Below are 22,575 nucleotides of genomic sequence, written 5' to 3'. Positions count from 1 at the left end.
CACAAAAACCTAAAAGGACATAACCAATACGCCATCCACCAAGCAATACCTAATACTCTTCCCTCTTGAATTCCAATATGAGACCCCAATAGAACCGCACCATATGTGCCAATAACCAACAAATCATAATGCCTCGCAACACAGAAAGGTAACTCATAGATCACTCCAAAACATGAATAAGCTTAACAACAATTGAATGGCACATCCTTCAACAATAGTAGTTCGGAGTCAACAAAACTGACTCGATGCAAAACATACATCCAGAAAATCCCTCACCACCGGAACTGAATCAATGGTAGGAGTCTCTACACTGACATCCCTCACAAAGTCCAAATAAGGAAGACACCCCTTCCCAACTATCCGCTGGGTCTTCAAAAATGAAATCACTCTACTGGGAACATAATCCGTCAAACCTTGCCACTCAATTCGTGGCATCCCCGGCATAGCCAACATCACCGTCTTAGCGTGACAGTCCAAAATAGCACGACACGGAGACAACCAATCCATACCCAATATCACATCAAAATCTACCATAGTAAGCAATAAAGGATCCACTCGAGTCTGTAAACCCCCGATAGTTACCACACAAGGCCGATACACGCGGTCCACAACCACGACATAACCTGTTTATGAGAACTCTCAATCTCCAAATCCATACAACATACGAATCACCATATCCGATCCAAACTCCACCGCCCGAACATCTCATGAACCTCTGATACTCAATCATTCCACGAGGGATACTCCTATAATCTTTCTGTTCCACTAAGCAACCTCGAATATCAGCCGTTGATCAAACTAGAGAGCGCCACAATACCAATGAAGTACCTTTAACTCAAACACATTGCCCTTTCTGAAATGTATACCCTTATCAAGCCACCCTAATTAGTAATATCATTTCCCTTATCTTCTGAAACTGCCCATGCTGCCTAAGAATTTATGACCTTCCTTTCAGAATTGAACTGTAACCTTACACATGCAAATCTCATTCCTACACAACATACCGCATATACCATACTATCCTAGGATAAACATGAGAACTTTATATCCATTCCGAGCCACACACAACTACGTACTCAACTAGCCGAGAACTTTCCATTTGATCCCAACTAGTAATCACTATTCATCACATGCTCCTCACGCCAGTAGAAAATATACATTTCTAACCATGGTAGAAACCATCAAGAGCTCTCCGAATCCCATTTGCCCAAAACCAAACCATCAAGACTGAATTCGTCTAACTCAACCAAGCTACGCAGGTCACCAAAAACCCAAGAGCATTACCACGAAACACCTGTAGAAACTCATTACCTCGTAAGCACCCAAAGGACTAATCATATTCCTTACCATGCCGATCCGACCTATTACCAAACTATCCTATTTATCCAAATTCCTCCTGAATTACCTTCAAATTGATACTTCTCCTCACCATAATACTGCAATCCTCGACCCAAACTCACTACACGAGACCCTAACATAAAACCACACCGTCTAAGGCTCATAAGCCATCGAATACTCTCATAACTATCCCCAAATGCACCACATCCAAAATACTTTCCCTGAAGAGACTTCCTGCGAATCTAAAGCCATTACCTTCACTTTCTTGATACTGATATGTAGAATCCCATAATTGATATAGAAATGCCACAAGTCTTGACACCCTCCAATGTAAACCCCCGTTCCTAGCCAAATATACATCCTGAAGATCTCCATTTACTACATGTAAATCTTGAATCCTTTAAAACCATTCTCGTAAGTCATCCACTGTACTCAGGTTTCAATTAGACTGATCAAATGAACCGGTCGACCTGTGCCCCATTAGAACAACAACACTTATGGAAGTAACCCCACCTTAATGCAACCAAATAAATTCCTGCTCTATGTACCGTACATCTTTTGCCAATAACAACTCAAGTCATTCTGTGATTCTCATACACCTATAAAACATAACATAACCTTTATTAAAATTTCCTTTACTCGAGTCATCCTCGATCTCGACCCCTGCAAGCCACAACTGATTCACTAATATACCTCAAACTGAAACCAATACAACATATAACCGTGCAATCAACTAATCAATAGCAGACTCCCCCCACTTGGCTCAAAGGCATACATCAAAATACACAATAATCTCACAATGCATGTACTCTATTATTGCCATAATACCATAATGACATTAAACTAAATCCTTTATGAGCTCGTGCAACACAAACCATCTAGTACTTAAAATCTTCTGCAAATCTCACTTTCACCCTCATAACAGTCAAGCCCACTCTTTTAAGTGATCTAAATTCAAATTGCAACACATATGTTTCGCTAGTAATAGAGATCTCTCTACAAAACAACATAGGGATCACACAGACTTTAGAACACTCTGCAGGAGATAACCCACCTGCTTCACCTCAAACTAACATCTGTTTCTACCCTTCCACCGTCATAAACATCATGCAATCACTTAATCTCCCTGAGTCTAAACTCATATCATAACATGAAATCTACTCCACTCCCCAACTAGAAAACATGAAAAGATCCTTCAACACGCTCACAACTCGGGCTATACATCAAATCATGATGGAAATCAAGCACCAGGTAGTTCTTTCTACCTTCAAGCAACCCCTTCTCGTCACGTTCAAATCATATGAATATATGCGCAGTCACATCATACTCATCACGTAGCCATCTAGTCATCAGGCATACTAATAGGGACACTATCAAACATATAAATCGAAGGCACGCGCTCACACAATCAACATCTCAGTGCTCAAGCTATAGGCAAAACCCATCCTCAAGTCCTCTAGACTGGCCCAACATTAATACACAGAGATCACATCTTGCCTCTCGATCAAGGAATCACAAGCCGTCGATGCACAACTGATACTGAGCGCTCATGCGCACATACAAACGCGTGGAAGGAATTCAAAGAGTTACATTTAAAGCTGAATCAATGTCGCACGATAAGAATTCAAGAATATGGGATTTCTTAAAAGTTATGCAGCCTCTCGAAGATAAGTACAGACATCTCTGTACCGATCCGCGAGACTCTACTAAACCTGCTCATGACTCGTGAGACCTATGTAACCTAGGCTCTAATACCAACTTATCACGACCCTAAAATTGACCAGGACATGATGGCGCCTATCATGAAACTAGGCCAGCCGACACAATTCCCAAATCAAACCATTATTCTATAAAAGTTTTTAATAAACAAGAAATCTCACTATATAAGTCTAAATAACCAGTGTGGAAACATAACACAAGCCTGACATCGGGGTGTCACAAATCACGAGCAACTACAACTCTGTCTCAATACATTAAAGTCTAAACAAGACTGGAAGACCATACTAAATAAATCTAGGGAAGATATGAGGGAGAAGAATAGGGCTGCAAATGCCATGTAGCTACCTTGTCGACTCCGAAACCTGTTAAATGAATGATCAACGCTCACTATCGCGACCCGCAACTCCTAGATCTACACACAAGGTGCAGGGAGTAATATGAGTACGCCAACTAAGTAAGTAATAAGAGTAAATAAAGACTGAGCAGTAAGAAAACACATAATCCACGTCATAACACCTAGTAAGTACAGTGCGTTTCCAAAATAGTATATAAATCAAATCTTTTCATTAAAAATCCAGTTTACGGTAGAAATCATTTGGAGATGTGCAAAATCAGTTTAAAACATCTTTCAACAGTTTTCAAACAAGTGATGAAACAGTAAGTAGAAATGATGAAATACATATTCGGCCCCTTGGGCAAAAAACTCACTCGTATACAGCCCCTCGGACACAATGAATCATAAACCACCCCTTGGGCAAAATATCAATAGAACAGCCGCTCGAGCTACCTCACAATCACTCATAATTAGCCCATCGGACACAACATAAATTAATAATAGCCCCTCGGGCAACATCACATCACTAACACTGGGTACCTGCGCTAACTGAGGGTGTTCAGACTCCAGAGCGGCTCCTACATCCCAAGCGCTATAACAAGTCATCTTGTAACATAATCAATTAGGCCATCAGCCTCACAAAACAAGCCACCTCGTGGCATAATAAATCAGGCCTTCGGTCTCTCATATATCACAAGTTAGTACAACATGGTGCAACGTGCAGCTTGATCCCATAATATACTCACAACACAGGCCCTCGACCTCACTTAGTCAGAAACCTCTCATGCCACTCGGGCTACAGTAAAACAGGATGCTTAGTCAAAATATCATTTATAAATTAGAGTAAATAAGACCGAGTTATGAAATCACTAAAACATAGCATGACTGAGTATAGTTATTAAATCAAAACAGTGAGGAATTTTCAGTAAAGAAAGCCCCTAATGGTCCAAAACAGTTGGCACGAGGCCCAAATATGGCATCCAGCCCAAAACATAGGATATTTTCCAAAACACAATAGTATCAATTAGTTTTCAATCAAATACGCGACTTATTAGTCGTACAGGACGGACCAAGTCATAATCCCCAGCAGTGCATGCCCCCACGCTCGTCATCTAGCGTGTGCGTCACCTCAAAGTAGCACCACGATGTGGAATCTGGGGTTTTATACTCTCAAGACAACATTTACAATTATTACTTACCTCTAACCGGTCCAAACTCTAACCTGCGATGCCTTTGCCTCTTGAGTCGGCCTCCGAATGCTCCAAATCTAACCAAAACCATATTCATGCCGTCAATATAAGCTTAAGGAATAAAGCCCACGCAAAAATAATAAAATGACATAAAAAATTCTGAAATTGGCCAAATCTGATCCCCGAGCCCACGTCTCAAAATTTGATAAAATTTAAATCACTATAATCCTTATCCTCCCACGAGCCTGTACATACCAAGAACATCAAAATCGGACCTCAAATGGCCCCTCAAATCCCCAATGAAAACTCTCCAATTTCAAGCCCTAATTCTCCAATTTTAACCCTTAAATTCCAATAATTTCATGTCTAATTAGTTATAAATCATCATAGAATCGAGTATTTAGTTCAAAAATCTTACCTCCAAGCGTTACCCCTTGAATCCCTCTTCAAATTCTCTGAAAAAGCTCCAAGCCCGTCTCAAAAATGGTGAAACAAGGCTGAAAGTCGCAAAGGAAAACATATATAGTTTTCTAACCCAGGGATTTCGCATGTGCAGTCCCTTAAGTGCACCTGTGCTACCGCTTCTGTGGTTTTCACTTAAGGAGGCCAACTTTCGCACCTGCGCAGGTGCGGTTACCCATACGCTCTTATGACTAAATCTGCTCCTGTGGTCAGCCCTACGCACCTGCGATCATCGCACCTGCGGTCCCCAATCCACAGGTGCGGAAACAACAGAAGCGGAAAATTCTGTAGCTCCACTCAAATTACAAATCTTTCGCCAACCATACAAATCCATCTTGAGGCCCTCGGGACCTCAACCAAACATGTCAAAAAGTCACATATCACCATTCAAACTTATTTCAACCTTCGGAACACTCAAAACAACATCAAAACATCAAATCACCCTCGGATTCAAGCCTAAGAATTTCCAAACTTCCGAATTCCGCAAGCTATTCCAAAACCTATCAAACCTCGTCTGAATGACCTAAATATTTGCACAAACGTCAAAAATGACACAACGCACCTACTCCAATTTCTGGAATTCCATTCCGACCCCGATATCAAGACTTCCACTACCGACCGGAAAATGCCAAATTTCCAATTTCGTCAATTCAAGCCTAAATCTACCACGGACCTCCAAATCACATTCCGGATGCGATCCCAAGTCCAAAATCACCTAATAGAGCTAACCAAATCATAAAAATCCAAATCCGATCGAATACTAAAAAATTCAAGATTTGGTCAAACCTTTCAAATTTAAAGCTTCAAGTTGAGAATTGTTCTTCCAAATCTATTCCGATTATCCTGAAAACCAAAACCGATGATTTACATAATTCTTAATACATCATACATGGCCAGTCATGCCCGATCAACTGGCGAGCAAAGTGCAAATGCTCAAAACGATCAGTCGGGTCATTACAATACCTTAACAGTAGTACCATTTGAGCAATGATATGTTCCAATTGTTTGACAGTTGTTCACCTTCCACTGTTCTAAGTTTGTAAGATCCTTTTCCAACAACTTCTAGAACTCGATACCTTCCTTCCCAATTCGGGCCCAGTTTCCCTTCATTTGGGTCTCGAGTATTGAGGGTGACCTTTCGTAGAACTAAGTCCCTGATTTCAAAATGTCGAAGGTTGTTTCTTCTATTGTAGTATCTTTCGATCCTTTGCTTCTGTGCAGCCATCCGAACGAGTGCCACTTCTCCCCTTTCATATAACAACTCGAGGCTAGCATTCATGGCCTCGTGATTTGACTCCTCCGAGGCATGTCAAAACCTGGCACTAGGTTCTACGACCTCGACGGGGATGAGGGCCTCAGAGCCATATACTAGAGAAAATAGGGTGCTCCCCATGCTAGACTTTGATGTTGTCTGATATGCCCAAAGAACCTCGAGTAAAACTTCTCTCCATTTTCCCTTTGTATTGTCTAACCTTTTCTTCAGGTTCTGAATGATAGTTTTCTTTGTTGACTCAGCTGGTCCATTTCTAGTTGGGTGGTACGGTGTTGACAATATCCTTTTTATTTTATGTGCCTCGAGGAACTCCATCACCTTGCTACCGATGAACTATTTTCCATTGTCACATACAATCTTGGCAGGTATCCCAAATCAGCATATGATGTGGTCCTAGATGAAGTCAATCACTTCCTTTTCTCGAACCTTCTCGAAGGCCTGTGCTTCCATCTACTTAGAAAAATAATCAGTCATAAACAAAATAAATTTAGCTTTACCTGGGGCCGTTGGTAGAGGACTGGCTATATCCATTTCCTATTTCATGAAAGGCCACGGGGATAGGACCAAATGGAATTGTTCCCCGGGCTGATGGATCATCGATGCAAATTGTTGACACTTATCACATTTTTTGACAAATTCCTTAGTGTCTTTTTCCATGCAATCCCAGTAGTAACATGCTCTGATAACTTTGCGAACCAAAGACGCGGCGCCGGAGTGATTCCCACAAATGCCTTCGTGGATTTCTACAATGACATAATCGGTGTCCCCTGGCCCCAAACATACCGCCAATAGACCATCGAATATTCTTCTATACAACATTCCATCTACATCTAATGCAAACCTAGCAACCTTGGCTCGTAGGGTCCTCGATTCTTTGTGGTCCGATGGGAGTTTTCCATTCTTCAAATAGTCGATATACTTATTTCTCCAGTTCTACGTTAAACTTGTTAAATTTATCTTGGCATGACCCTCTTCAACCACAGAGCTTGATAGTTGGACGACAGTCCCTAGGACGATGTCATCTTCTTCGACCGAAGATCCCAAATTAGCAAGTGCATCAACCTCGCTATTTTGTTCTCGAGGTACGTGATCCAGAGTCCACTCTTTGAAGCGGTGCAAAGTTACCTATAGCTTATCCAGGTACCGCTGCATTCTATCTTCTCGAACCTCGAAACTCTTGTTTACTTGGTTCACCACCAGTAGAGAATCGCACTTGGCCTCGATGACCTCTGCTCCCAAGCTTTTGGCTAGCTCGAGACCTACAATCATGGCCTCATACTCGGACTCATTGTTAGTTAATCTAGGAGTTTTGATAGATTGCCTAATGGTATCACCCATGGGTGGTTTCAAGATAATGACAAGTCCGGACCCTTTCATATTCGAGGCATCATCTATAAAAAGGGTCCATACCCCCGATGCTGTACCCAAACTCAACAGGAGTTCTTTCTCCACTTCAGGTACGAGGATTGGCACAAAATCGTCCATGAAGTAAGCAAGGATTTGAGACATGATGGTCGTTCAGGGTTGATATTCGATATCGTACCCGCTAAGCTCGACGACCCATTTGGCCAATCGGCCTGATAGCTCTGGCTTATGTAAAACATTTCGAAGGGGGTACATGGTTAATACACATATAGGATGCCATTGAAAATATGGTTTTAGCTTTCTAGATGCTCTTATCAATGCAAGTGCTAATTTTCTAAGTAAGGGTATCTAGTTTCAACATCTCCTAGAGTTTGGCTTACATAATAAACAGGAAATTCCGTACCTTGCTCTTCTCGAACTAGTACCCTACTTACCGCGATCTTGGATACTGCCAAGTATAGATAATGTTTTTCATCTACCTTCGGGGTGTGAAGTAAAGGCGGGATCGACAGATATCGATGTAATTCTTCTAAGGCTTGCTGATATTCCGGGGTCCGCGCTTAATCCTTTTTCTTTTTGATCAAGGAAAAGAACTGGTGACTCCGATCGACCGACCTTGAAATGAATCGACCCAAGGTAGCTATTCACCCTGTTAGACTTTGCACGGCCTTCATACTATCCACGATCATGATGTCCTCGATATCCTTGATATTATCGGGGTTGATTTCGATACCCCGATTTGACACCATGAAGCTGAGGAACTTACCCCAGCCAACTCCGAAGGCACGTTTCTTCGGGTTAAACTTCATGTTGTATTGCCTCAAAATTTTGAATGTTTCCTGCAAATGAATTAAATGGTCCTCTGTGCGTAGGGACTTAACCAACATATCATCAATATAAACTTCTATTGTTTTGCCTATTTGTTCTTCGAACATTTTGTTAACTAGGCATTGGTATGTAGCTCTTGCACTTTTAGCCCGAAGGGCATTACATTATAACAATAAGTCCCAAATTTTTTAATAAATGAAGTCTTTTCCTGGTCCCCCAGGTACAACCAGTAGGCGTCGAGAAAAGTTAGGATCTCGTGGCCAGTCATGGCATCGATCAAACGATCGATGTTGGGCAGTGGGAAAGAATCTTTTGGACATTCTTTGTTCAAGTCCTTATAATCTAAAACATTCTAAGTTTGTTTCCTTTTTTAGGAACTACAACTATGTTGGCTAGCCACTCGGGGTACTTTACCTCCCGAATAGATCCTATTTTAAGGAGTTTGGTTACCTCGTCCTTTATGAATGCATGCTTCACCTCAGACTGAGGCCTCCTTTTTTACTTCACTAGTTTGAACTTGGGATTGATTCTTAGCCGATGCGTGGTGATCTCTGGTGAAATTCCTGTCATATCTAAATGGGACCAAGTAAAGCAATCCATATTATCAATAAGAAATTGAATAAGTTTTTTCCTGAGTTCGGGGGTCAATCCCGTTCCCAGGTATACCTTTTTATTGGGCACGTATTCGATCAAAATGACCTCTCCATCTCCTCGATAGTTGATTTGGTTGCATCGGATTCTTCGGGAACGATGAAGGTTCAAAGAGTAAGGAAATCCTCATTTTCGTCTTCGATTACCTGTTTCCCCTTTTCCATCGAGGCTGGAGGCGGTGATTTTTATTAGGCCGCTTGTTTACCCCTGATGCTTGATTTCTCCGAGGTCGAAGGCTTTGGTATCGGAACCACTTCCTTGATCGCGAATATCTCCTTTGCAGCATGTTACTCCCTGTAGACTATTTTTTCTTCTTCCTTTGTTGGGAACTTCATCATCTGGTGAAGAGTTGAAGGCACTACCCACATGTTGTGTATCCACGGTCTCCCGAGGAGTACATTATACCTCATGTCACCTTCGATGACATGGAACTTCGTATCTTGTATGGTCCCGGCTACATTTACTGGCAAGATAATTTCTCCCTTTGTTATTTCACTTACCATGTTAAAGCCATTTAGGAACCGGGATGATGTACAATCTGATCTTGTAGGCTGAGTTGTTCCACGACCCTCAATATGATTATGTTTGCTGAGTTACTTGGATCCACTAAAACACGCTTAACTTGAATTTTATTCAAAAGGATAGAGATTACTAGGGCGTCGTTGTGAGGCTGATATATGCCTTCTGCTTCCTCGTCACTGAATGATAAGACGTCCTCGGGCACATAGCTCCGAGTCCTTTTTCTCTGGTGATTGATACTTTGGTGTACTTGAACACAGGTCGTTGAGGGACATCGACTCTGCCAATGATCATGTGGACTACATGTTGTGGTTCTTTTTGATTATTTTTCCGTGTATCTCTCTCTCTCTCTGAAGTGATTCTTAGCTCGGTCACTTAGGAATTCTCGAAGGTGGCCCTCGTTGAACAACCAAGCCACTTCTTCCCTTAGTTGCCTGCAGTCTTCTGTTCTATGACCATGTGTGCCATGATATTTGCACATCAAGTTCAGGTTTCTTTAAGAAGGATCGGTCTGTTTTGGCCTGGGCCACTTGATGTCTTTGATTCTCTCAATAGCTGAGACAATCCCTGACGCATCTATGCTGAAGTTGTACTCTGATAATCGAAGAGCCTCTACGGGGCCGGTATGTTTATCGAACCCGCTCTTACTCATGAGTCCCCGAGAACTTTGACCTCGGTCATTTCTCCGATCGCTCCGAGGAGTCTTGCAGCTCGGGCCACTGTTCCTTCGATCGGCATATGGCTGATACTGTTCTTTATTGAATCTTAATTCTCGGTTTGTGTCCCTCAGGGGCTTGACTGCGAATCTGTTAGGATGAACTGAACCCGAGGGGGCTCTCAACTGGTCGTCCTCTACCCTGATTTTTGACTGGTAATGATTGTGCACATCCGACCATGTCACAATTGGATATTCGATCAAGTTCTGTTTCAACTGTCGAGACGCAATCGAGCTCCTTTCATTCAGACCCTGCATAAAGGCCTGTACTGCCCAGTCATCGGAGACCGGTGGTAATTCTATTCTTTCCATCTGAAATCAGGACACGAACTCCCTTAGCATCTCGTCGTTCCTTTGCTTTATTTTGAAGACGTCTGATTTTCTCGTGGCTACCTTTATGGCCCCGGCGTGTACTTTCACGAAGGCATCTGCTAACATAGCAAATGAATCAATAGAGTTAGAAGCTAAGTTGTGATACCAAATCATGGCTCCTTTTGATAGTGTTTCCCCAATTTTTTTCAACAAAACTGACTCGATTTCATCATCATTCAAGTCATTTCCTTTGATAGTGTGATTTTTTGTGTATATTTTCTTCGGGGTCCGCGCCTAGATCTGCATTCAAAGTAATGCCCGAACTAACATCAACAAGTTCCACATTTGGCACTTCCCCTAGGTTTATCGGTGGTACACCGACTCATGCGTTGCTGTTTTCTCCAAGACCTTCGTTGTCATGAATGAGTGCGTTTTGTCAGCTAGACATGTTTCAGCCTGAGAATCAAAAAATCTTGACAAGAAAAAGTGTAAAAACAACGTGTGTAACGAGAATCGGTAAAGAATTAATCACTATTATCTTTATCCCCACGGTGGGCGCCAAACTGTTTACCTCGAAAAATACGAGTAACAATTAAATTTGATTTGTGATTTTAAAGATATGGAGGATTTAGTTCGATACCAATTAATAATCAAGAAATATGAAGTAGAAATGAAAGAGACAAGTGAATCAAACCAATGTTACTTGACAACAGTGACCTCGAGCTTAGTGACCTCGAGGTGGGCTTAGAGCAATAAGAACAATTAAGTTAGAAAAATAAAGTAAGAGCAGTAAAGCTAAGGACAATTATGATGAACAGTAGGCAAAAAGGTAGAGAGTATATTCTCTGCTCAATGATTAGATGATGTTACAAATGATTGGGGTCCCCTTTATATAATAGGGGAACCCTTAAATAAAATATATTTCTATTTACAGTAGGGAATATTCTTGGTACAGTTGTCTAACCGCCTAGTACGAAATCGTGCAATCCTATTCCGGGATTTGCGCCATGACTTTGGGGACGTGGCAGGAATCTAGCTCGTTCTGGTACAAATCCATAACGATACTATTCCTAGGTCGAGCGCATTCTAACTCGGTATGTATCGTGCTCTGTCTTCGAACTCGTGTCTGATCCCTCGAGCTCGAACTTGACCTTGCCCGGACTCGGACTTCGGACGACCTCTCGACTATATAGATCTGAGGCTTTCGATCTCGACCATATACAAACTTTATATTTTTATGACAGGATTAACTTTACTTATTAGTCTTTGTTAGTGTAGATTTTGGGTACACCTGAATTGCCTAAGAATCTGGTTCTTTAATTTCTGTGATTTAATTACTCAACACAAGTGCGGATATTTAAAAAACACAGGAGTTTTACAATGAAATAAATTTATAGGGACAGTAAGTACAATATCTAAGCCTCTATTTTCTATTTGCCAACAGTATTTTGATAGAGTAGTAGCCTTTACCAATCATTTGAGCAATTGCATTTTTCTTACACAAGGTCCAAGCTAAATAATGACAAGAAAAGGGACAAGGCAGAATTGGTAGCTGTGTTCTTCCAACGCGTACGTATTTCGTTTCTCAAAAAACAGAAAAACAATGTTCTGTTTGGGATGTGGAAACTGGAAAGCATACTTTTCCAGGCGAAGAATACTCCGAGGCGTATAAAAGAATGAATCATAAATGTGTGTATAATTCGAATTTTCCACATTGGACGAGCGAGCTGACTAATAAAGTTGGAAAAAAGAGAAGCAAAAAGCACCGACTTTATTTTTCGTGTGCTTCTTGGCGAGCCATAGGGGTGACAAAATGGTTCAAAGAAAACAGTTAACCACCCATATTATCCACTAAAAAATGGGTTAGATAATGAATTTTTTTAAAAACTGGTCAAATATGGATAAGAACCATATTATCCATTTAAAAAATGGATAACCAATGAGTAACCAATGGATAACCAATGGGTCTAATTTTTACATTTATAAAGCCTCAAATTGGGGGTTCCTCAAGTTAGAGAGACTAAAAATTCTCCAAAAAGTGATCATATATAAGAAGTCATGGATAATATGGGTGTCATGCCCCGAACCATGGTCTGGGCGTAACACGACACTCGGTGCCTAACTGCATATGACCGAGCGAACCAACTGTATGGCTGAATCAACATGTGGTATAGTTATGAGCTAGAGGTAAATATGAAACATGATAGTCTACTAAGGAGTCTGACTGAAATATCATAGATGCGGAAAATACTGAAAGGTCTACAAGTATAAACAAGTAGTCGACAAGGCTAATACATGAAAGCCTACTAATATCTAACTGACTGGGTTATAGTATACGAAGCCTCTAAAGAATACTGAAAATGCTAACTGTTTACCAGGACAAGGTCCCCGGTATACCTTATTAACTGAAATACTATAATGACTAAAACAAAAGAGAGATAAGGCCCCGAAAGACTGGGCTCACTAATAGTTGATACGAGATGTCATAGCAGGCAGAATCGTCAACCTGAAAATCGTTACCTGTATCGCGAGATACAGGCCCCGGGCAAAAGGGACGTCAGTACATTTGAATTGCACTGGTATGTAAAACAACTGAAGAAAAGAACTGTAAATACTGAAACTGAACTGCTAGCTGATAAACTGATAACTGAACAAGGAAGTAAGGATATGAATACTCCCTCTTCTGAATGATGAACAACCTGTTTCTCTGAATATGAAACTGTGGCCTCAGGCTCTCTCTCTTTCTCTCTATATATATATATATATGTATATATGTGCACAACTGCGGCCTCGGGCCCAAGTATACGTATACATAACTGCGTCCTCAGGCCCAACGATACATAAAACATAAACTGCGGCCTCAGGCCCAAATATAAGTGTTCAACATTCAAGAATATAAAATCAGAAACTAAGAATCATATTACAATACATGATATTGAAATGCTGAGTCACGCTGAGTTACATAATACATGAATACTGAATAGGACTAGACTGAGACATGTATTCTTGAACTGATTATGAACACTGAAACTTTAACTGTTTATGACATGCTGAGTAAGCTATACTGCGACTCAGGGACATCAAGCCCAAGTCTATATTGAATACGAACTGAGATCACAATGTTCAGAATGAAAGTCATGAACGAGTTATGAAGCTAGAGAATAGAAGTTATACAACTATTCAAGAAACTAGACTTAACGTAGTGTAGGGAGAATCATTAACATTTTCAAACATAGAGAGTTAGCCTCACATACCTCAATTTCGCCCCTTAGTGATACTACAATGATCCACAATACTAAGAACCTTCAATCTACAATAGCAACATCCAATGGAACCCTATATTAGTAACAAATTCCATAACTTAAGCCATTTAGGTATATTATCAAACACCTTGCAGGCATAAATCTCTACATCTCATCACCATATAATTAGTTCATCTAACTACCACCATTCATCAACAATTTATCCCACCATCATGATTAACCAATTTATAACTTCCAAAATCACATATATGACCATCCATCCACACTCAACCAACAAAGTTCCATTAAATAAACATATTTCAATCTCTATAATAGTTGTGTAATCAAATTGGGAACTTATGGTTTCCAATCACCATACCAAGAGTTCCAATACTTATTCATACTCATATTCCATTAATAAATTCATACATGTAAGTCTAAGAGTGTAAGATTACCTTTTTGGAAGAAATCTTGCAAAACCCTCCTTTGAGTTCTTGAAGAAATCCCTTGAAGATCTAAGTATTTTATATGTAGATTTCATCAATACTAGTATATAAATGATGGAATTCACACCAAGATAATATGTATTAATTTACTTGAAGATGGGAGGGGTTGTAGGTCTTGAGAGGGTGGAGGAAAACCCTAAAATTCGGCCAAATGAAGTGGGGAAAATAACCCTTGAAGGTTTTATATCAAAATAGGGTCGGGTTGACAAAAAATGAAGATTTGCACAGCAGCGATGCATGGGGCGACGCATGGGGTGGCGTGTAATGAAAAATGTATTTACAAACGAAATTTGGAGGTGCTCCAATAATCTACACAGCCGCGCTGCATGGGGCGGCACGGTAGTGTAAAATTCTGCGAGCTTTTGGTAATTTGGTCATAACCTCTGGTAGGAGTGTCCAAATGATGAACGGTTTGAAGCGTTAAAAACTAGACTCAAAGATATTTCATTTGATATCAAACTGAACGAGCAGGTGATCACTAAACACTAAGCTGAGTAAATACTGAAGGACATGGAGATTATAATATAAGACCTAACTCGAAAGGTTAATTACCTTCCATATTTTCCTTTTGCTTTTCAAAGAGATGTGATATATAGACTTCATGTCCTCCTCGGCTTCCCATGTAGCCTCTTCAACCCTTTGATTCCTCCAAAGCACTTTTACTGAAGTAATTTCCTTAGTTCTGAGCTTGTAGATTTGACGATCAAGAATAGCCACTAGAATTTCTTCGTAAGATAGGCTGTCTTTAACCCCTATAATCTCTATAGGAACCACAAGTGACGGGTCTCTCATGAATTTCTTCAACATGTACACATGAAATACTGGGTGTACAGTAGCTAGTTCTTGTGGCAATTCTAACTCATAAGCCACCTATCCGATCCTTCACAGGATTCTATATAGACCACTATAGTGGGGACTAAGCTTCCCCTTCTTCCCAAATCTCATAATGTCTTTCATGGGCGATACCTTCAGAAACAACCAATCATCAACTTGGAACTCTAAGTCTCTACACTGCACGTCTGAATTGGAATTTTGGCGACTTTGAGCCGTCTTCAAATGCCTTTGTATCAAGTTGACTTTCTCCATAGCCTGATAGACCAAATCGGTCCTAAGAATTCCGCTTCTCTGACTTGAACCAACCAATTGGTGATCTACACCTTCGTCCATACAGAGCTTCGTACGGTGCCATCTTGATACTAGAGTGATAGATGTTATTATAAGCAAACTCAATGAGAGGTAGATGATCTTCCCAATTACCTTTAAAATCATTAACACACCCCCTCAACATATCCTCATGAGTCTGAATGGTGCGTTCCGCCTGGCCATCTATCTGGGGATGAAAAGCGGTGCTGAGGTTCACCCTTGTGCCCAATCCCTTCTGAAAGTATTTCCAAAAGTTTGCTGTGAACTGAGCATCACGATCTGAGATAATGGACAAAGGAGTCCCATGCAATCGGACAATTTCTTTGATATACAACTTGGCATAATCCTCGGCCGAATCTGTAGTCTTCACTGGCAAGAAGTGAGCTGACTTGGTAAGTCGGTCTACAATCACCCAAATCGAATCATGCTTCCGGAACGAGCGAGGTAGACCTGTTATGAAGTCCATTTTTATCATCTCCCATTTCCAAATGGGAATTTCTATATTCGAGTTAAACCGCCAGGCCTCTGGTGTTCGACTTTCACCTGCTATCAATTTGGACACTTAGCCACGAAATCTGCTATATTCTTTTTCATATCGTTTCACCAATAAACCTCCTTAAGATCATGATACATCTTTGTGGAACCTGGGTGAATAGAATACCTGGAATTGTGGGCTTCTAACATAATCTGCTCTTTGAGCCTATCTACATATGGAACGCATAGTCTGCCTCTGTATCTCAAAGTACCATCATCTCCCCCTTGTTCAAAAGCCATAGTCTTGTGTTTGTGAATTAGTTCCTTCAGCTGGAATAAGTAGGGATCACTAAACTATTTTTCTTTTACTTCGGCTACTAAGGAGGATTCAGCCCTGTTCTGGAGAACAATGCCACCATCTTCGGAGTCCAAAAGTCGAACTCCTAGATTTGCTAAGCGGTGGATTTCCTTCATCATAGTTCGCTTGTCTGCCTTAACATGAGCTAAGCTTCCCATAGAACGCCGACTAAGAGCATCGGCTACAATATTTGCTTTCCCTGGATGATAGAGGATATCAACATCATAATCCTTAAGTAATTCGAGCCACGTTCTCTAACATAGATTTAATTCTCTTTGCTTGAAGATGTACTAGAGGCTCTTGTGATCTGTAAAAATGTCAACATGTACCCCATACAAATAATGGAGCCAGATCTTAAGCGCAAACACCACAACTGCTAATTCAAGATCATGAGTCGAATAATTCTTCTCGTGAGCCTTGAGTTGTCTCGACGCGTAGGCTATGGCTTTACCATGCTGCATTAATACACACCCAAGACCAATCCCTGAAGCATCACAACAAACAACGAACCCTTCGGTTCCTTCCGGTAGTGTTAAGACTGGAGCTGAAGTTAATTTTCTTCTTTAACTCCTCAAAACTTTTCTCGCATGCGTCATACCATTGAAAGTTGACTTTCTTCTGAGCTAATCTAGTCAAAGGGGACAGAGATAGAAGAAAATCCCTCTACGAAATGCCTATAATAGCCTGCTAGACCCAAGAAACTTCTTATATCGGATACTGAGGTGGGTCTAGGCCAATTCTTCACTGCCTTGATTTTCTGAAAGTCTACCTTCACGCCTTCCCTTGAGATGACATGGACCAAGAACGCTACTGATTTCAACTAGAATTCACACTTAGAAAATCTTGCATATAGCTTGTGATCCTGCAGTGTCTGCAACACAATTCTGAGATGTTCTGCATGGTCAGTCTCGCTACAGTAATAAATCAAGATGTCATCAATAAACACGATAACAAACAAATCAAGATAAGGCTTGAAGACCCTATTCATAAGGTCCATGAAAGCTGCTAGTGCATTCTTTAAACTGAATGACATTACCAAAAATTCGAAATGCCCATATCGAGTCCTAAAAGCTGTTTTTGGAATATCAACTTCCTTAACCCCCAATTGATGGTTTCCCGATCTGAGGTCAATCTTGGAATAACACTGGGAACCCTGAAGTTGATCAAATAAATCATCTATTCTGGGAAGAGGGTACTTGTTCTTGATAGTGACTTTATTCAACGGACGATAGTCAATGCACATACGTAAAGACCTATCCTTCTTTCGGACAAACAAGACCGGTGCGCCCCAAGGTGAGACACTTGGACTTATAAATCCCTTATCTAGAAGATATTTCAACTGGACTTTTAACTCTTTCAACTCTACTAGAGCCATTCTATAAGGTGGAATAGATATCGGCTTAGTGCCTAGAAGTAGATCAATTCCAAAGTCAATCTCTCTATCGGGGGGGTGGGGGAGGGACTCCAGGGAGATCTTCGGGAAACACTTCTAGAAACTCATTTACAATTGGTACCGACTGGAGAGTAGGGATCTGAGCATCTACATCCATAACTCGAACCAGGTGATAGATATATCCCTTGGAGATTATCTTTCTGGATTTAAGATAGGAAATAAACCTACCCCTAAGTGTTACTGCATCACCCTTCCATTCTAAGACTGGTTCACCGGGAAATTCAAAACTTACTATTTTGGTTTTACAACCCACTGTGGCATAGCAGGACTCTAACCAATCCATTCCCATGATCATATCGAAGTCTACCATCTCCAATTCTACTAAGTCTGCTGCAGTAAGATGATGATGCACTTTGACTAGACAACCCCTATAGATACACCTTTCTATAACTAATTCTCTAACTGGAGTGGACACTTCAAAGGGTTCACACAACCTTTCTGGTTCTATCCCAAATTTCTTAGCTATATATGGGGTTACATAGATAGGGTGGAACCCGGATCTATAAGAGCATAGACATCAAAAGTGAATATTGTTAGCATACCTGTGACAACATCTCCACGAGCCTCTGTATCCTGATGGTCTGCCAGTGCATACAAGTGGTTTCGACCATCGCCTGCATTATTAGACTTTGCTACACTGCGCCCTTATTGGGTTTGAGAGTTATGATGGGCTGCTAAATTAGTGGACTGAGCTACATTGCCTCCATTGTTCTGCTTTGCCGATGGACAATCCCTCAAGAAGTGGCCCTGATGACCGCACCCAAAGCAATTATTTGTGCCCAAACGACACAACCATGGGTGCCTCTTAACACATGTGTTGAAATAGGGTAACTAGGGACTCTGTAGCCCACACTAGCCTATGATTGTGATTCTGAAATTCTGTTTTTTTTGTTAAACTTTGACCCTTGAACCGGTGTACTAGCTGAAGATGGAGCAGGTCCTGATTTTGATTTCTTGAAAAACTAGCGATTGCCTCCTGCTTGAGATCCCCCGTGGTTGAAATTTCCTGCAGACTTAGCTCTCTGCTGAATTCCCTCTCCTTCTCTCTCCGTAGCTGCTCTTCTTCCTTCAACCTGTCTTTGTTCCCTTAAACAAAGGTAACCATCTTAGTGACGGTCATGTCATTATTCTGAGCAGCTATATTAGCATCAGCAAACAAATCATCTGAAAGCCCCAACACAAACCGCCTAACTCTGGCCCTCATATCATGTACCATTTCCAGAGCATACTTGGCCAGAGAGACAAACTTGAGGTAGTACTCATTCACACTCATATCATTCTGTCTGAGTCTCTCAAACTCCAAAGCCTTAGCTTCCAAGACCTTAATGGGTAGAAAGTACTCAAGGAACGCATGTGCAAACTCCTTCCAAGTCGCAAGATCCGCATCCTCCCCTCGGGACTCTTCCCATGTTTCATACAAGTGTTGGCAACATCCTTTAGCTGGTATGCAACAAGCTCTGTTACCTCAGTGTCTGTAGCATGCATCACTCGAAATATCTTCTGCACCTCATCAATGAAGTTTTGCGGATCCTCATCCTTTCTGGACCCTATAAAGACAGGAGGTTTCATGTTGAGGAATTCCCTAGACCTGAAACTACCCATCTCATGAACATCACTTGTTCCCTGACTTTGAGCCTGAGTAGTAACAATCTGGATGAGCAACTGGATAGCTCCCCTGACATCCATGTCTGAAGCACTGGGCACTAAGCCCGGTGCAACCCCCTAGGCCGGAGTGTCCTCCTCGTGAGCAGCATTAGTTGTGGCCCCTTAGCTAATAGTTGAGGCCCTACTAGTGTACTTTCGTTTTGCAGGCATTTTTATAAAATACGAAATTCACAAGGGTTAGAAAGATTCCTGAAAGAAAATCTCTAACTGCACGATCTAGAGTATGAAAGAAATGGAACAATCCTAGATGTCTTGGTGGTCAACTGTTTACATGTGTGGCACGCACGCACACATAAAAGAGACCCACTGGACACGGCTTCATAGACTCCCTAGGACTCTTGAACCTGGCTCTGATACCAAGTTTTGACCAACCCCGAACTATGGTCTGGGCATAACACGATACTCGGTTCCTGACTGCATGTGACCGAGCGAACCAACTATATGGTTGAATCAACATGTGGTATAACTATGAGATAGAGTTAAATATGAAACATGATAATCTACTAAGGATTCTGACTGAAATATCATAGATGCGGAAAATACTAAAAGGTCAGCAAGTATAAACATGTAGCCGACAAGGCTAACACATGAAAGCCTGCTAATATCTGACTGACTGGGTTATAGTGTACGAAGTCTCTAAAGAATACTGAAAATGCTAACTGGTTACCAGCACAAGGTCCCCGGTATACCTTATTAACTGAAATACTATAATAACTAAAACAAAAAAGAGATAAGGTCCCGAAAAACTGGGGCTCACCAATAGCTGATACGAGATGTCCTAGCAAGCAGAATCGTAAACCTAAGAATTGTTACCTGCATCACGAGATGCAAGCCCCGGGCAAAAGGGACGTTAGTATATTTGAATTGCACTGGTATGTAAAACAACTGAAGAAAAGAACTATAAATACTGAAACTAAAACTGAACTGGTAGCTGATAAACTGATAACTGAACAAAGAAGTAAGGATATGAATACTCCCTCTTCTGAATGATGAACAACCTGTTTCTCTGAATATGAAATTGCGGCCTCAGGCCCAATATATATATATATATATATGTATGCGTGTATGTGTGTGTGTGCACACAACTGCGGCCTCGGGCCAAAGAATACGTATACATAACTGCGACCTCAGGCCCAATGATACATAAAGCACAAACTGCGGCCTCATGCCCAAATACAGGTCTTCAACATTCAAGAATATAAAATCAGGAACTGAGAATCATATTACAATACATGATACTGAAATGCTGAGTCATTCTGAGTTACATAATATTGGAATACTGAATAGGACTAGACTAAGACATGTATTCTTGAACTAATTATGAACACTGAAACTTTAACTGTTTATGACATGCTGAGTAAGCTATACTGCAACTCAGGGACATCAAACCCAAGTCAATATTGAATACGAACTGAGCTCACAACGTTCAGAATGAAAGTCATGAACGAGTTATAAAGCTAGAAAATAGAAGTTCTACAACTATTCAAGGAACTAGGCTTAACTATATTTTTGAGGCAATTGGTTACGTCGTAAAAGAAACGTAGTGTAGAGAGAATCATTAACATTCCCAAACATAGAGAGTTAGCCTCACATACCTCAATTTCGCCCCTTAATGATACTACAATGATCCACAATACTAAGAACCTTCAATCGACAATAGTAACATCCAATGGAACCAAATATTAGTAACAAATTCCACAACTTAAGCCATTTAGGCATGTTATCAAACACCTTGTAGGCATAAATCTCTACATCTCATCATCATATAATTAGTTCATCTAAACCACCATTCATCAACAATTTATCCCACCATCATGATTAACAAATTTATAACTTTCAAAATCACATATATGACGATCCATCCACACCCAACTAACAAAGTTCCATTAAATAAACATCTTTCAATCTCTATAATAGTTGTGTAATCAAATTGGGAACTTATAGTTTCTAATCACCATACCAAGAGTTCCAATACTTATTCATACTCATATTCCCTTAATAAATCCATACATGTAAGTCTAAGGATGTAGGGTTACCTTTTTAGAAGAAATCTTGCAAAACCCTCCTTTGAGTTCTTGAAGAAATCCCTTGAGTCTAAGTATTTTATGTGTAGATTTCATCAATACTAGTGTATAAATGATGGAATTCACACCAAGATAATGGGAATCACTTACCTTGAAGATGGGAGGGGTTGGAGGTCTTGAGAGGGTGGAGGAAAACCCTAAAATTCGTCCAAATGAAGTGGGGAAAATAATCCCCGAAGGTTTTATATCAAAATAGGGTTCGATTGATAAAAAAACGAAGATTTGCACAGCCGCGGCGCATGTGGCGGTGTGGTAATGAAAAATGTGTTTAGAAACGAAATTTGGAGGTGCTTTGATAATCTACATAGCCGCGCCGCATGGGGCAACGCATGAGACGGCGCGATAGTGTAAAATTCTGCGAGCTTTTGGTAATTTGGTCATAACTTATGGTAGGAGTGTCCAAATGACGAACGGTTTTGTCACGACCCTAACCCCAAACCCGATCGTGATGGCGCCTCTCGTGAAGACAAGGCCATCCAGTTTTGTACCCAAATCACTTTTCAAAACAGTTATTCATCATAGAAATAGTCTAAATAGGATTTAATAATGCTAAACAGCAGAAAATATCGATAACAATGCGGAAATACACCTGACACAGCCCTAACCGGGGTGTCACAAGTCATGAGCATCTATAGCCATAATACAAGTCTGCTAAAGTCCTAATTACTACAAGTGTTTGAAAAGGAACAGAAATGATAGAGGAGTAGAGACACGGGGCTACGAACATCAACAACTACCTCGTAATCTCCAAAAAGCCCGCCTAGAACTGGAGGAAATCAGTACTTCGGAGCGGAACCAACTATGACTGAATCTGCACACAGGGGTGCAGGGATTAAAGTGAGTACTCCAACTCAGCGAGTAACAAGTGTAAATGACAAATGAGAGTAAGAAAACACGTAAAGCGCAAGGAAATCTATAATGAAGCAGTAAAAATCACTTAAAAT

The 22,575-nt window shown here is 40.8% G+C and overlaps 1 protein-coding gene across 1 annotated transcript; it reads right to left on the bottom strand.

The window, feature by feature from the left end:
- Positions 1–11,069: 11,069 nt before the first annotated feature.
- On the bottom strand, positions 11,070–16,063 carry LOC142181757 (uncharacterized). Its single transcript, XM_075255267.1, has 4 exons — positions 15,712–16,063; positions 15,421–15,650; positions 15,007–15,324; positions 11,070–11,162 (listed from the first exon to the last, which is right to left on the bottom strand). Exons 1-4 carry the CDS (start codon positions 16,061–16,063, stop codon positions 11,070–11,072), a joined length of 993 nt encoding a protein of 330 aa, XP_075111368.1.
- Positions 16,064–22,575: the final 6,512 nt, after the last annotated feature.

This window comes from Nicotiana tabacum, chromosome 6 (genome assembly GCF_000715075.1).
Source record: "Nicotiana tabacum cultivar K326 chromosome 6, ASM71507v2, whole genome shotgun sequence".
NCBI lineage: Eukaryota > Viridiplantae > Streptophyta > Magnoliopsida > Solanales > Solanaceae > Nicotiana > Nicotiana tabacum.
This window is presented reverse-complemented; position numbering and strand designations above follow the sequence as displayed.